At 39.6% G+C, this 17934-nt stretch overlaps 1 protein-coding gene across 3 annotated transcripts in view; it reads right to left on the bottom strand.

Annotated features, from left to right (window-relative positions):
- The window catches only part of scube3 (signal peptide, CUB domain, EGF-like 3), an 85435-nt gene that overhangs the window by 61316 nt on the left and 6185 nt on the right, over positions 1 to 17934 (bottom strand). For all 3 annotated transcript variants that reach the window (XM_063015283.1, XM_063015280.1, XM_063015282.1), the window contains exon 2: positions 1560 to 1682. In XM_063015283.1, coding sequence (XP_062871353.1) covers positions 1560 to 1682 — 123 coding nt within the window. The remainder of the gene's footprint in view (positions 1 to 1559; positions 1683 to 17934) is intronic.

Genomic DNA, 17934 nt, shown 5'->3' with positions numbered 1-17934 from the left:
AATTCTTTCTGACTGATGCATGTACAGTTTGGACACTGGACATCCAGACAACCTCGTCTGCCCACATTTGCAGCATCATGTGGCTTAAAAGGACCTTAGAGACTGACTGAACCTAGGTCAGTGAGGACAGCAATCCAACCAAAGCACAAACACTTCTGAACCGCCCGGGGCGCTTTCGAGAAAGCCAGAGAGAACGTTATTTGGAAAGCCAAGGCAGCCGGGCAAACAGAGCGGCCGCTTAAACCGCAAATCTCCGCGGACATCCTCTCTTTAACAGGCACTTCGCCACCAACGTCTAAGCTTTCCATACTTTTATTACTAGCTTTATGTCCTCATTTATAACGTTTATTACATTAATGAAGGCCGGCCAAATACAACACAAGGCCAAGAGGCTCAAGTAAGGAGTTATGCTGATGGGACAGGGTGAAAATGGGTTGACTGATAAACCTGAGATGGACGAGCGTTTAGCGAGATCCAAGATCAGCATAAAAGCTGGAGCGAAAATCAGCCGGCTGCCTCGGGGATCCCCTGCGGAGAATCACTTCTGTCCGTTTGGCAGCGTTTGCAGACTTATAATTTCATTTGCTATACATGTGTAATAAATTTCCTGCTATTACACGGCCAGTGAGGAGAGCTTCATAAAATCTAAACACTTCTTTTTTAGGCGTGCAATTGATCCTGAACTACGTTCCCTATGGTGAGTTGGAAAGTGCAGCCAAGGAGCTTAACCAGTCACGTGCACACACACAATATCATGCATATACACACATAGGGATTTACAATTCCAGTTAATGAACATAACACAAATCATACAAACTAACAGCTGGGTTACAAAAAAGTATTACAGGTTAAATATTTAATTTTAAAGGTCTGCATGCACTTCCAAGTACTGATGACAATCTACCACAGATCTGTCAAACTCTATTTCTCAAATCACACAGCATCATTTTACACTAATATACTGCAATAAAAGGTTCGTATTGCCTCAGGACTATAAAATATAGCCAGGGTGCACAGTTTGGCTGGTCAGGTGTAGATAATGTTTTATTTTACAGTTATAATTTATTAATGTATTTTACACTTACGATTTATTTCCAGTGATTTCTTGAGTTGGGGCGGCATGTTAAATTTTACGTTTTTATTTTTGGATTTGGGGGGGGGGGGGTATACAAGCAACACTGCAGTGTTCAACATGACTCAAATAGAAAAAAGAAACCACATACATTGCAAGCAATTGAGAATTAAGGGTCTTGCTCAAGGGCCCAATGGTGGCAAACTGGCAGATGTGGGGCTTGAACCAGCAACCTTCTAATTGCTAGCCCTGTACCTTAACCGCTGAACAAGGAACACACATGAAAGAGGTGTAATGCCATGCACTGAATCTGGAGGGAAGGGTATTTATGGAAGGCTTGATAATTGGGGAATGAGCATCAACTGGGGAAGGTCAGATGACAAACATTTATTTGCAGATTGTTACTGTTTAGTGTGGCACAACCATTTCTGGCCATCATCATCATAATGATCATCATAATCAGAGTCCTTCTGCTTCTCAGTCTCACCTTCACAATGCTTTCCGTCTCCTTTATAACCGGACTTGCAGATACACTTGTACGATCGCAGTGTGTTCTGGCAGATAGCGTCGATGCTGCAGTTGTCGGTGGTCTCCACACACTCGTCCACGTCTAGAGAGGAAACACACACGAGAAAATACGTTGAAGGAATCGGCTCCGATTTCTTCTGCTTGTGTTCAGCTTACAGGAGACAGCAGTCGTGTTTGAAATTACATGCAAGTAGTTAAAAACAAGACATTTATCAGCAGACGCGACTTGCTTTGACCTGTTTTTTTATTATGGTGCATGTCATCACAGAATCAAAGGTTTGGCTTGGAGGTGCTGAAGTTAGCCATGAATAAGCACAACGGAGGAGTGAAAACATGTGGTGTCTCAAAATGACTGATTAGATTTAGCCAGTGTGCCAGAAAACATTTTTTAAAGCTTTCATTAATTTACATTAACACGGCAAAGAACACAATCCAACCGACTTCATCTGTAAATGATTTAATCACTCAGTACCTTCGTGTGTCCGGCTGTTTTCATGTCTTAAAAAGAAAAAGTACCGTGACTGTCAAGCACTTGTAACTGTAGATTATGCAATAAGGTGAGAGCTAGAGAGCTGTGAGAAAGTATTTGCCCCTCAAGATTTCTTCTATAATTTCCTGTCACAATTAAAATGTAAATTTCCAACTAATTTTAATAAACAATGAAGTCACAAGCAAACACAAAATGCAGCTTTTAAATAATCATTCCATTTATTAATGATTAAAAGGTTTGAAGGGTGAGTCGTGGTGGGTTCTTGGGTGTAATTTTGGTTGGCCGGCCAGTCCTGGGACGGTTCACCACTGTGCCGAGTTACCTCCATTTGTGGATAATGGCCCTCACTGTGGTTTGTTAAGGTCCCAGAGCCTTAGAAATGGCTTTCCACTGGCAGACAGGTTTTATTTAAGTGGTGTTTAGATTCAACAGATCTGGCAGAAATCGTTCCTGGGTGTGTTGAATAATATTGAACCCAATTGTCAACTGAATTTGGTTGACTGGTTGATTTAGGAGCTAAGGGAGCAAATACATAGACATTATTCCTTCAATAAATGAAATAAAAAAGCACTGTGTGTTTATCTGAGTCTGTCTAATATTAATATGCAAATATGCAAAAATAGGATTGAAAACTGACCTTGTTATTTAGGACAAAGATTAAAGCTGTAATGTTATGTTAATGTTACGGGTTTCTGTTGTTTTGTCCACATCATGACTTCTAACAGTAAATCATTTCGCATGTTTTGCTGTGACCGTGTCTGAAGGTTCTAATCTGCAGTCAGTTCTCTTGCACATCTTTATTTACTATTATTTTAAATAAGTGCTGACCTTTATTCTCTCTTTATAATTTCCTGTACCCACGTTTCCCGTAAAAAGATCATTCCCGCCTCAGAAAACCTACTCAGTGGTTCCCGGACCTTCTAGCTGCTTCTACCTACACTGTTTAAAATCAGCAAAAGTCGGGGCTGATATCTGCTTAAGATCTCTTCAGGCCTGGATAATGATCATGATTGGCCTGTTGTGATAATCTGGCATTGATTTACGGGATAAAAAACGTGTGCCGCTGTTTTATACCTAAAAACGTGCTAAGACGTGGCTGCATGCTGAACAAGTTAGACAGAGACTCACATTTTCAACAGAACAACAAACAGTTCTGATGTTAGCGCTAATAGGAGCAGACATGGCACTAATTTGGCAATAAACAGCCTAATCAGAAAAGAATGTGGACGGCAACAATGCAAATTACTGCTTCTTTGTGCATCACGTTTGCTGCATCACATCAAGAGTGCCTGTGATTGACATTACACATGGCTTTCACTTATTCAGGCCCCTGCAGACAGATGAGAGAAGGAAAAAGTTTTATCCAAATCATGACTGAATAATCACATACCGAGCGCTAGTCATTACAGAAGCAGCTGCCTGCCACTTTCAATACAGCGCTCGTCTTTTTCTAATATGAAAAAGTTCGAATTTTACCCCAGAAACTCGATGTCCTCTAAACGAAAGCTCAGAGAAATTCCTGACCGGAGATGCAAGGCTGGAAAAGTGGAACTGACCTGGAATGGAATGTTTATTTTGGTATCCAATTTTATATTTCTAGCTAATTAGAGTCATAAATAAACTGATCCTGGTAGACTTAATAAGGTTAGAGACTTAAGTTTCCATCCATAAAACATTGTAGGCCCAGCGGCGGCTTCAACCCCTTCCAGAAAAGGGAATTTTTTAGACCTCATAAGGTAACACAGCTTATTGTTATAATGTACATGAAAATGAAAAGTTGTACTACTGTCCAAACTACTGCATCACACAGAGTCATTAAAACATTAAAAACAAAGAAATGAGAAACCATAAATAAGAGGAAACGACTGTTAATGACTTTCCTTCATAAGAAAACTGACCACAACACACTTTCTAAACTGGCTAACAGTTTAGAGTGGTTTAAGCTACTCAAACATCTAGCATAAGTTATTTTCACACAAAAAAAGATCAAAATGAGGGGAAAGAAGTCGAACCACATACACTGTTATTTACAACCTGAAAGAAAAGACACTAAAATAAGAGCCAGTACAACAATAACCAACTATTAACCGATTTAATGGGAAAAAGGATACTTCATTATTTTTAAATGAAAAGTCCCATGATACATGACTAAAAGCTATTATTAGGGGAAAAGGCAACATCAAAAATAAAAGAAAATAGTAAAAAATTAATAAATAACAGGAACTCAGGTGGGGCAGTGCTAAATTAGGCTAGCCCACTGTCATCCATGGTTCCAATCTCCAGCAGTGCTGTCAGCCTCTCGCACGTCTACATTCAGACATGATTGGCTGTGTCTGAGGGGAAGGATGGCCAAGGCCTGCGATGGGTTGGCATCTCTGTGATGTGTTACTGCATTGTGCAGAGTGAGTCTGGGGAAACCCTGACCAAAATAAATAAGTGGTAAGAAACAAAAAATAAAATAACAAGAACAGGACAGGAGACATAGCCAAACTTGACCAATCGTGTCTGTGTAGATGCCTGACCGGCTGATAGCACTGCAGAGATTTTCCCAGATATTTCAGCATGTACAGAGGACCAGGCTTACCTTTTCAAATGGTTCTGTTGAGTACAAAACCCATTACACACGTTTCACTGATTCACACCTTAAATTAATTTGAGCAACGGAACTACACAAAGAAAAGAAAACCTGTGCACACACTGGAAGAACATACCAAATCATTACTGAAAAGGAGGATCAATCCCAGTTTTCCAGGACCCATTTTTATTATGTGCCACCCAAATACCTGCTGAACCCCTGTGATTGCTGTTGTTTTTATTTTGTCTATGACAGTACAAAGATGAGCTTTTCTGTAAAAGTGAGTGGTGGGGTATGTGGGGAAATATCGTCAGCTTTGTGCTGAATCATTTTTAAAGCCAGGAATGATATTACTCGATAAAACTCACTTCTAAAGTGCATCAGATAAAAATCTGTTTACATGACGAGGCTTTTAGAGCCGCTTTGGTAAATCAACAGAACGCTTCAACTTAACACACGTGTCAGAGGACGTCCTAAAATGAAGAGTAATGCAGACCGGGTCCACTATCACTTCACTGAGATGAGACACAGCAGACGAGTGAGGATGTTCGCAGCAGACCAACAGACGATGTATGGCCAAAAATATGTGGACACCTATCCTTATTATTATTTTAATTAGGTGTTTACTCACACCCACTGCTAACATGTATATAAAATAATATATAAGTACAGCAATATAAATACAAGTAGAATTACATAAGGTCCATAAAGATATGGTTTAATGTGAAGGAAGTTCATTGGCCTCAACAAAGCCCTGACCTTAAACTCATTAAGTACATTTGAGATTAATTGGAACATTAATTAAAACCCATTCCTTTTTTTTTTTTTTTTTTTTTACAAATGCTGTTTTTTTCTAAATGGGCACAAACTCTTAGAGACATATTCCAAAAAATTGTGGTAATTGTTCCCAGAAGAGTGGAGGCTGTTATTTCCACAAAAGTGAAGGAACAGCTCCATGATAATGCACATGCTTTTCCATCAAGCTCATGGTTAGCTCATTTATCTTTTAAGCACTTGGACAACCTCCTGTCATGGGATGGCAGGAGAACGAGGGGTCATTTCCCATTTTTATCTTCATGAACATTAACAAGGCAAAAATGTAGAGATGATCTTTTTTAATTTGTAGCTCAAACACATCACCTTTTCATCACTGCGATGTGATTTGATGTCCACACTATTCCTGACGATGTGCCTTCACAGAGAGAAAGTGATGCCAGCTTAAGCTCACTAAATTTGGATACGGCTGAAAAAGCTTTGAAATGATTGGTGTGTGAACCTGTGAGGGAAAGTCTGGACAGATCCGACCCTTGCAGGACTGGCTAATGATGGTTAATTTAATCAGCCTTGGCTCAGGGTCAGAAATGCTGCTCTCCAGATGATCGGGGATAAATTGAGTAATTATGTGCCAATTTTTTACTCCGACAGGTCAGCCAAAATTACATCCCAAACAAAAACATGTTCAATCCCATGAGAATCTGCTCTTCATCCCAGAGACTTTGGTACATTTTATGTTTTTAGTATAGGTATTACCATTAACTAAAAAACACACTTATTATAGTTATATATGTTTTCATTTTCCTGTCCATTGGTTTATATCTTAAATAGATTAATAAACAGATTTTGGAGGGACTGACTACTAAAAATCCAAACAAATCACTATAACAATACATAAAATATGATATACAGTATCCGGCATTAATTAACCCCCCACTCCACACATTCTATAAAATTGCAACTTAAAAGTATTTTGTTGGTTGCATAAGTATCAACCCCCAGGTCAATACTTGACAGCCTTACACAACCGGACCTGAACATTCTGCTTGGCAAAATTGTTTCACCTCTGTCAGACTGGATGGAGATCGTTTCCTAATCAGACTGAGGTCTGGGCTTCGACTAGACTAGTCTAAAATATTACGGTTCTTGTTTCTTTAACCACTCTCATGTAACTCCAGCAGTATGCTTAGGGTCAGTAATGAAAAACATTATCATGCTGCCACCACCATGATTCACTGTGGTGATGGAGTTTCACAGCAAGACTAAAAGGTTACTTTTAATCTCATCAGACAGGAAAATGTTTTATTAGTTTCTCATTAAACCTAGCTTTGTGGATTGCCCGGGTATGGCTGTGCTGTCCAGAGTGTCCACAGTGATTCATCTACGCTGTGGATCTCTTCGGTTCATTCAAGGAGTTACCTTTGGTCTTTAAGCTGCTTTCCTAACTAATGCCCCTCATAATTCTGACCAAAAATGATTATTAAAATGAAACTGTGACTTGTTTTTACATTAATAAACTCACTGATGCAAAGAAACTTCATAACTAACATCATATCTATTACATCTCTCTCGCTTCTGCTGCTACCGAAACTATCATCACTCCTGCCACCCACCATCTAAGCCCTAGGGAATGGGAATGCCCTACTTCACCCTAACAACTGTCAGTGTTTCCCAATTACCAGTTTCTTTGCAATTATGCTGGTAATTGCAAGTTTGCTAAAGAGGGGAGCAGTTTTTACAAGTCAGAAGCTTAGTGAATCATAATCACTGTAATTTAATCATGACGTAAACAAACTGTTAGATTACAGTGCTGTCAAAACCCCTAATCCATCAATCAGACACCAGGCTGCTATTACCAGTTATTAGGTCTGAAGAGTCTGATTTCAGTTATATAGTAGTTTATATAGCTCGCGCACACACACACTCACACACACACACACACACACACACACACACACACACACACACACACACACACACACACACACACACTTACACAGGTTAGAGCTCGTTTCTACTTTGACTCACAATATATACATGGGCGTTTGGGTGTTGCAGAATTATGCATGGGATCCATGGTTTGAATCTCTAGCGGTGCTGTTGGCCTTTCAGAGTCAGACGTCTTCATTCAAACATGACTGGCTATGTCTAAGGGTGGCCGAGGGCCCACAATGGTTTGTTGTCCTGTTCGGGATGTTGTACCTCACTGCGCCCAGTGATCGGACCCAAATATGCATTGACTAAAATAGATAAGCTTTGTGGGCATACAAATACTGACTGCAACCTATCTGTTGTTCTGTACAGTCTGCCACTCTCTTTAACCCATTCATCAATTAAAAGAGACCCCTGGAGGTCACTGTTCAGATGTTATTTGGGTGGTCAGCACTGCAATTATGCTAACATGGTAATGAGAAAGCGGTGTGTGTTGTTCTGGTGTGTATATCATTGTTAGGCTGGTAGGTTTAAACAGTACTTAAGAATCCCAACAACACTGCTGCACCTGATACACTCATATCAGAACGTCATAACCATGATAGGGTCATTGCAGAGCTAAGAATGATCCATCATCCAAATAACATCAGGTCTTTGGAGGTTCTATTGGGATCCTATGGGGTACAGAGGTTGACAAAGTGTAAAGTGCAACAGGTGAGCTACAGTCAGTGATTGTACACACGTGTGTGCTTTACGTTGTGTTGTTCTTTACCCCGGGGCTCTGTACTAATTCCTGAGTCTGTCACAGGAGTTTGTTTCCTTTTCCTGCCCTCTGGCTCTAGTGCTGAGGTGCTGGTGGGTATATTTAGGTGCCGGTCACATTAAAAAGCTGTACAGTTCAAACACGGGGTGATGTTTACTTAAAGCTCTGAGAGCATTAGTGTTTATACACATATATATACTCACACTTAATCACCTCCTCCCTTGACCTCAGTTACTAGAAATAATCCTCTATAGAACCTGTGTGAGAGACCTTTGCTGTATACATTTCTTACCAATAAAATTTGTAAGTTCAAATCTCAGCTCTGCTATCGGCAGGCCAGGCACCTATATGGCCAGTTATAAGCTCGCCTGTGGGGTGGGAATGCTGTTGAGGATTCCTCATAACTGCTGCAATTAAGACCTCTGCTGGCTGCTCGATTGCACCTGCACAAGGGGGATAATAGCGAACAGTGCATGTCTCTCCGTACACCTTCTTTGTAGGTGACAAAGAAGTGCTAGGCTTCGTATCGAAGGGGGCGTGCGATGGTTGTGGCTCTCCTCAGATCAGGAGGAGAGGACTGCAGCAGTGGATGCCAAAATGCAAATCAGGTAATTGGATACAACAACACTGGGAGAAATTTGGTGGGGAAATGTTTAAATAGAATAGAAGAAAATACAATTAGTTAAATAAAATAATAAAGCTCTATTAAAACTACATTCTTGTTGTGTGACAAAGCATGTTGTCCAAATGAGCAATGATTTACCAGTTAACCAATAATCAACAAAAAATTTTAGTTATTTAAATGTCATTAAAATTTATTTTTAACAGCTGATGCTTAATTCCTATTGAGAGCGACGCTAGAGCTTGTTCTTTCATCAACCTTAACTTAATATAGCGTTTTAGCCGTCCTACAGTAGCATCACTGTACAGATACAGAGCAGATGTCCAAATACCACGTGTCACATTTACACTTCATGTTTAAATCACTAGCCTCAGTATTTCTCATCTCTGCTAACATATCAGCTTTCGTTCACACGTGTGTCAAGCTTTCACACATGAAAGCCGGTAAAACTCGGCTAAACCTGCGCGTGTGAGAAGAGCTTTGACAGACTTGTAGCTTTGCGCCACTGAATCTAAGAAAATCAGCGAGTGATGAAGTGCTGTAAAGCGTATGTGAGTGAGGGGGGTGAAAACACTGACAGCTCATCACGCTGCCTGGCACTGGGTTATTAGGCGACGCGCAGGCTGCTCGGCCAAAAAAAGGTTGTTGATGAAATGCAGACATCAACATGAGAGCAGAATTTAGCTTTCGCCCTTCCTGCCCTTTTCCCTAAGGCTAATGAAGGAGCGCACTGTGCGTAGATGGAGCAGCTCATAAAAGAAATATCACTCCTACTCTACCTGCTTCCACTTATCCTCCGAGCGCTGCTAATGCTTGCCACTTGCCCCTGAGTGAAACCTGCCCTAGGGTCAGGGGATTTCTGCATTTACAGAACATGTGAAATTAACTTCTAAATTATTGACACCCTTAAAAAGAAAATGATCGATATATTTTTGTTAAATAAAACCATGTATGTGGCACTCGAGTAGCTCAGCGGTAAACTACACTAGCCCACTACCAGCGATGCTTTTGGTCAGTCAGGCATCTACATAAAGACATGATTGGCTATGTCTGGAGCTGAGAGGATGTGGCAGAGGACTCACGATGAACTGCCGTCCTGTCAAGCAACCTTGACCAGGATAAAGCAGCGGTAAAACAAGAAAATCGCTACTGTTGGATTAAATGTGCTGTTATTCCAACATAACAACACTGAGCAACACCTCAACATTGAATAGAAGACACTCCTAAACACTTTAACTAGGAATATCCAATAATGCACAGGTAATATTTCAAATTGCTGATACCACGCATCATTCGTTCATTGTCTGTTTTACCACAGTTTAATCCTGGTCAGGGTCGCTGTGGGTATGATTCATTGAGCGAAAGGCAGTAAACACACCAGACAGGTTGCCAGTCCATCACAAGGCACACACATACATTGCACACACATCAGGAGAAAACCGGAGCACCCAGAGGAAACCCTCAAGGACACAGGGAGAACATGCAAATTCCAGGTGGCCTGGCCAAGGAATCAAACCCAGGCTCTTTACTCTGTGAGGTGACAGTGCGACCCACTGAGCCATTAAGCCAGCTTTTATCAATCATCAACATTTTATATACTGTATATATATACATAATTTTTTTTTTTTTTCATTTCATTTTTAGCACTAATTTAATCTTGTCAAGGTCACAATAAATTCAGTTTCCCTGATAACACTGGACACAAGACAAAAATCGCCTTTTTTGTTATATACGATCCGATTATTTGATTTTTTTTAAAACCAAAAAAACTTTCCTTTACCCGACAGCCACCAATATTCATGTGCACCTTCAGCGCAGGGCAACAAACTCTACACTGCAGAAACGATTAGCTAGAATACAAAAAAAACACTGAATTTGAGGAGAAAATGATTTAATACTGGTGAAATTGTCTGTCCATGCAGCAAGAACATTTTCCAAGGTGACAAAAAATCTTAAAACTAGTTGGCTCAGTCAAGAAGTATGCAGGCTCTGATAAGTCTTTAGGCTCCGATCATAAAATAATTAGATTTCATTTACTTGAGATCAGACTTAGTAAGTATCATTACAGTAAGTATCATTGGTACCATTTACCCACTAAGTTCTCAGAAATTAAAGCTTAAAACTGCTGACAGGAGCTCAAATGAAAAAGCCAGAGAGTCCCTGTCTGAACCCTTTCATTTAGTATTTTGTGCAGCCTAATGTTGCTAAAATAATCTTTAAAGGGCTGTGAAACACATGGCAGGGGATCTGAGACCATTACATCTCTCTAGATCCTTCAGATTTTAAGGTCTATGCTTGTGTACTGTCCTCTTTAGCTCATCTCACATGTTTGCTATGGGGTTTAGGTCAGGGGGCTTGGTAATGGCAAAACCTTGATTCTGTGGTCAGTGAACCATTCTTTTGGTGATTTTAAGGTTTGTTTTAAATCACTGACCTGTCGGAATATCAAGCTACTGTACAATCCAGATTAAACCTCCTGGCTCAGGCACTCAGGGTTTGATTTAACAATCCAATCCAACATCAGGGTTTCACCACCACACTTCACACCTGGGATGAGGTACTTCTCTGAATGACCATCTTTGTGTCTGTTTATTGTCAAATTTTGGTCTCATCTAACCACAAAACAAGTTCCTATGGTCATGCCACTACTCAGTGATCACTTTGCGATGGTTGGCTGCACAGATGGATCAACGTTCTCCAATGCCATCTGTCTAGTGTTGTCTGGTGACATCTGATCGTAGCTGGGATTTCTGACCTCAATACTTAATTAATATTTGCAAATTTGCAAAGTGTTATACTTGGAGATTCTTTGGCCACTTGAACCATCCTCCTCACTGTGTGTGAGGTTAATATAAACATATGACCAGTCGTTCTGAACTTCGTTTTTTGCACTTGACAAGCTAGCTACGTCAACCAGCAAGTACGTACATTGATAACTGAAGTTAAAAACAAGCGTCATATACAGTTTATATAGATGATTAATTTGCTAAAACATACAAAATAATTTATTACCTTTATTTACTTTGACGAAAAATGATCCAACGTCGACGTTTTAATTTCAGTCTCCAAGTTGACGGTTGGAAAAATGACGTCGCGTGCACGTAATTCAAATGAGTCGAATGAGCTGAATGAGAATCTTTAAACCGATTCTCTTAATTGATTATCAGGAGATGACTCGCTGTTAAGAGTCAATTTGATGAGTCAATAGTACTGAGTGAAGGGGCGATTAGAAGCTTAAAGAGTCGACTCTTTTAGACTGCCACTGCTGAGATGCAATCACACGTATTTTCTTTAGAAAACGCACATAGTTAATTATTATTATTATTATTGTTATTATTGTTGTTGTTGTGCTTGTTTCTTTTTCATTATTTCTCTTGCTTTCTTTTCCAGCCACTTTCTGTCTTTTTCATCCCTGTCTTTAAATCTTTTTTCCTTTACAAATGAACTAGAATCAATTTACTATCTATATTCGTTTATTATTATAATGATGCATCATGACCCGGTCATGAGATGTTTGCATTAGCATAACGCCAAATTAAATAAACACAACATGAATCACGAAGTCACGTAAAGCTTAAAGTAAAGGGATTACGAGAATCATTCTCATTAAGCAACTTTTACTCATCAGCACTTCAAACTCAAGCGTCACCAATTTTCTCTTGAATGTTTTTACTAGAATCAGACAAGCGACACAAGAAAAGTGTCCAAACAAGTTTCAGCATCTAGAGCATCAGCATTTTACAACTTAACTTAACTTAAGTCATTTGCTTTGCTGCAATGACTAGAATTGCACTATACAACCCTGTATATTGTTAAGTATAATAAAAAAGTTAAAATTAAAATCAACTATACTAAATAAGTGTAAATAATGTCATCTTCCTGTTCCAGCATGACTGTGTTCCTGTGCACAAAGCAAGGTTCATAAAGCAAGGTTTATAGTTTGAAGGGTTTAGTATAGAGAAACAGTTTTGACCTCAACCCTTTAACACATCAATTACAAGCCAGGCCTTTTAATCCAAACTCTGCACTTGACATCACAAATGCTTTTTTGGCTAAATGGGAACAAATTCCCACACACTCCAAAATTTAGTGAAGCCTGTTATTGGTAAGGTAGGGGAACTCCATATTTATATATATAGTTTCCCTACCTGACCAAATACTACCCTCTTGAAGACATAGACAGTCAGGTCTGTGTAGACTTATAGCAGTGATAAGCTTAGCAGGCTAGCTTTTTTACCGCTGTGCCACCCCATCACCCATTTAGGTTATTATCATTCATGAGTAATATCAATGAAGTAATATTCAACAGGACAAACTTACATGTGGAAAAGGAGTTCATGAAACGGGGATTTGAGATGAATCCACAGGGTATTGGTGGGTCAGGATACAGATTCGTCTTTACAAATGTATTCAGGTAGGAATAAAAAGACTAATGAACCCATCTCTGCAAATTACATACGCCTGGTCGTATTCCACCCCTTAGGGATAAACCAACATATCCATTTTCAAAATGTCAGGGAGGGCAGACTACAAGTCTATAAGGTTTGAATTGATGGTGTCCGACTCTTTTTATAGAGTTTGATACTGAGAGTTTTATTGCACACACTTGTAACTAAGGCTAACTGAGGTGCTAAGTCTCTTTCTTCACTGCAGGTGCCAATTAGCCTTTCGCTCTACCGCTTTAGCTCGTTACTAAAGTGGCTTTAAGAGGAGCCAACATGGCAATTACAGCACAAGTGTTAGTCTGATATTTTAGGCATTTCCTGTAGAACCAAACCATAAAATTACTGGGTCTGGGTGATCAAGGCAGCATAGAAACGGCTCTTTAGCAGCAAGCGCTGCACACTGTACTACATTGTATGCAAGGTGCTAAAAATTAACATGAATAAATAACAGCGTTTTATAGCACACAGTTAGATTTAGTCCGCCACATAAAAGATCTGATATATGATGATGGACTCTCAGTAAACGTAATAAACCAACTATCCTACCAGTGTAATATACAGTATATATATAAAAAAAAAAATATATATATATATATATATATATATATACTGACTTCTATAGATTACACTGGCAAAAACTACCTCAAACACTAACATTGCTAATAGTCTATAAATCAAAGAGGCTAGTGAGCATAATGTCAATACTGACCTCATAGGGCTCTTATTTTAAACACTTCGTTATTTAGATAAGACACATTTTAAACAAAATTTACTCAAGCTTTAAAGATACATCCTCTGGATCCATGCTGGGACACATCATTAGTGTTGTATATTGGGGTTTCAGGTCTTTCAACATCAGACGACCTCACATTCCTCGGCTTGTGTCCCCATTAGACCATAAACCTGCCCTCTATTACAGATCCACCTTGTACTGTACCTCAAAAAAGCACTTTTTGCCTCATTTTTATGTTTCACTACATCTCATCCTGGTCAGGGTTGCACTGGGTCTGGTTTCCACTGATGCCACTTTGTCATCATACCTGCGTTTTTAAAGCAAGTGGAGAAAATCTATACATTAAAATAAAATCTGCTGATTTGTTTTTTGTGCAAGTTGTTTCAAAATAATAATTTAATAGCCGCTCAGGTGGCGCAGCGCTAAAACACGCTAGCACACCAGAATTGGGATTTCGAATACATCGTATCGAATCTCAGCTCTGCCATCCAGCTGGGCTGAGCGGCTGTATGAACAACGATTGGCTATTGTTCATAGGGTAGGACAAGCCGGACAGGGTCTCCTCATGACTGAGTGAGCTACGACCTCTGCTGGCTGGTTGATGGCGTCTGCACAAGAGTCGAGGAATAATGCTGATCAGAGTGTGGATCAGGGTGTAGCTGATCGGCATGTGAACTCGTCTCATGCGGGTGAAAAGATGTGCGATTAATGCGCACGTGTTGGAGGGGACGTCTCGCTCTCCTTAATCAGGGCAGGGAGTCAGCTCCAGTAGAGAGGAAGCATAACACAATTGGGTAAAAATTGGAATTGGAAGCGCTAAAAATCAGGAGAAAAAGGGGAGAAAATGCAAAAAAAAATTTAAATGAATAAATAATAATAATTTAAATATGTTACATTTTATGTAACATATGCTAATATGAGCAGGTATGTGAGACCTTCTGATCACTAGTCCAGTACATTAACCTGTGGTCATCGTTTTGTATGGCAAAAAAATAAATTGAATAAACTAACAGCTAATTTATCTTTTTTAGCATTTAAGCATATTAACATATGAACAGCAATCTATAAATGTATCGTACAAAAGAAATCAGAAGCCAGATGACATTTTTCTGCATGCTACATTCAACCCTCGAGCCAGTAAACAATATTTAAACAATATTTAAATCAAAAATCTGAATCAGCGGGCTGATTCCTACTACACTTCATGAAACATTTGCGTTAGTGCACAATCAACATGTGCATGTGATTGAGGACAAACTGCAGGCCACCGTTTTCGCAGTTCCAAACATCAGTCGCAGTTTCAACCCATCGTGTGACATCAGGTCTCTCATGTGGAGGTTGCCGGGTCAGCTGTAATATTCACACGGCTCCTCTGATTTTGCCATCGCACCTCTAAATGTCATCACCACTGTGCCATCTCAGTGTAAAGCCAGTATGAATCAACGTTCAGTTTTTAAAAAGCTGAATACGTGGACTGTTTTTCCTGCCCAGCAGAATAAAGCATTTCCTTTGGTTCATTTACTACAGGGCTTGAACTGTAAACACTTTCCGTCGGTAAACACATAAACCAAACAGCAACACACATACAGCTTAATGTTCCATAACACCAGGGGCCTGCACTGTTTTCTGAGCTTTCTGTTTAGTCATTAGCACACATGTGTCTATGCTACAAACTTCAGACTCCTTGTGCTACCCACGCAGCTGTAATTTTTAATGTAAAATAGAATTGATTCATCTTGTGGTTTTAAGACAGAGAGTATTTCTGGGAAAAAATTAAAAGAATGTTAACAATTCTTGTTGCATTGATCAATCAGTTGCATTGATCAATCAGTCAGTGCATTTAATAATGTAGGATCATAATGGTTGGGTGGCACAGTGGCTCAGTGGGTAGCACTGTTGCCTTACAGCAAGAAGGTCCTGGGTTTGATTCCCAGGTAGAGCGAGCCCGGTCCTTTCTGTGTGAGGTTTGTATGTTCTCCCTGTGTCTGTGTAGGTTTCCTCCGGTAGCTCCGGTTTCCTCCCACAGTCCAAAAACATGCAAGTGGAAATGTGAAATTGTCCATGACTGTGTTTGACATGAAAAACTTGAACTGATGAATCTTGTGTAACCAGTTATTACGTGTCCTGTCATTAATGTAACCAAAGTTTGTAAAACATGAGGTTGAAATCCTAAGAATAAATAAATTAATAAATCATAATGGTCCATACATTACTGTTGCATATAGCTGAACATCAACTTTATTCTTTTTAAATTCCCAAACCCAATTTGATAAGGTACTAATAGGACACACTATTAATTACTGGAGTTTGTGGTTTAAGAAGAAATCCGGTGCTGGCTGCTGAAAAGAAGAGCCAAAGGCGTGACACGTAAGGGACATGTGGGAGTCTGCGGTCTCTCTCAGCCAGAAAATGCAATTACTAGACTGCACATGTTCATTCAAATATTCAATTTGTTTCAGAAAAATTAGCAGTATATGTACATGATGTCTGGATGAGCCTGGCAGTCTGACTGTACGGACACTGCCCCCCACCTGCTGTGGGCAGAAACTGATGTTTAAGAACTACACAGCTGGGCCGTGCTTAACAAAATGCAGCCCTGTTTCGAATAATTCAATAGTCAAGATCTGTGCCAACTTCCACATGGCGAGAGCATTTTTCATGGTTTCCTATCATACAGCGATCTTATTGTTTTAATAAAAAAGTGATTAAAATGCTAATCAGATTCAGACCTAGAACAGAGGTGGCCAGGATGATATCAGATGTTTTGGTTATATCTGATTGGATCCAGCTCTGAAAATTGACAGTGGTTTAGAAATTTCCCTCTGGACAAAACATGATCAGAGCTCCAACTGCAGCCGTCTTTTTTTTAATTGATGGAAATCTGTTAAACACTGAGTCCTGCATTAACATACGCAGGTCGTGTCACCAGGCAGTGAAATTCAAAATAATGGATTAACATGGCAGGGGAATAAGACAATCTGTGGTCCAAAAAACAGTGACCGGTCTACAGAAGTGTGGTAAGTGATACATGTATACAGTACAGACCCCTACAGTCAGGGGGTACGGTGGCTTCCTATGAAATAGAGAAAGGTCACTGCAAGGTTTTTCTGACTGACCACCTGTTCAATATGATGAAACATTTCTATCATAATAGGAGTGGTCGCTTTTAGTATTTTACTGCCTAGCCACATGGAACAATGGTCACTTTATGAGTATAAAAAGGAGGTTGATTACTTGATACTAACTAGGATGAACAGCCCTAACATAACTATGACCACTGTGTTAGACAGGACTCTATAATAACTCTATATTTTGTTGGGTTTGCCTAGAAGATGCACTATAGCTCACAGAAATAGTAAAATAAATGTATGGGATTTACAGAGGACGTCTGTATGTACTGTATATAATTTAACAAACCCCACAACTTACATGAGGATTCTTACCAGTTCCTTATTTAATATTGGCTAGAAGATTTTACTCACAATTTTTCAGAATGTGAGTGAGTAAACAAGTAGATTGCAATCTTTGAAACTGCATTTACAGACCGTCTGTCAAAAACTGTCTGTTTCGTCTGTACTGTCAGTCAAAATGTCTGCATGTCTAGTGTACCATAAACTTGGTGTCTTTTATCGGCTTTGTTGTCAGGAAAACGACTGATATTGAGATTGTGTCTGAGATTGTGTGTGAATAGAAGAAAAACACAAAATCCAGTGAAAAGCAAAATAACAGTTTCATCTCTCAGACACTGAGCAGGTCCCGAAAATAGAAGCCTGTCTGACACACTCAGGATTTTACAACTACACGAGAATGTCCATGACCACATGAGGAATGAAGGGAAACTGTAACACTGATGGGTTTCTCTGAGACTCTGTAGCTGTTCTGGACAACACAAAACGCCGTCCGCTGCTTCTATGAAAAATGAGTTTTCCAAGCAGTGTAGGAGTTTCACGCTGTATTAACATGGTGGTTTTACTGAACGTTTCAAAGAAAAGTAGTTCAT

The sequence above is a fragment of the Trichomycterus rosablanca genome, chromosome 19, assembly GCF_030014385.1.
Source record: "Trichomycterus rosablanca isolate fTriRos1 chromosome 19, fTriRos1.hap1, whole genome shotgun sequence".
NCBI classification, from domain to species: domain Eukaryota; kingdom Metazoa; phylum Chordata; class Actinopteri; order Siluriformes; family Trichomycteridae; genus Trichomycterus; species Trichomycterus rosablanca.
The sequence above is the reverse complement of the archived record's forward strand: the minus strand, read 5'-3'. Positions and strand labels throughout refer to the sequence as shown.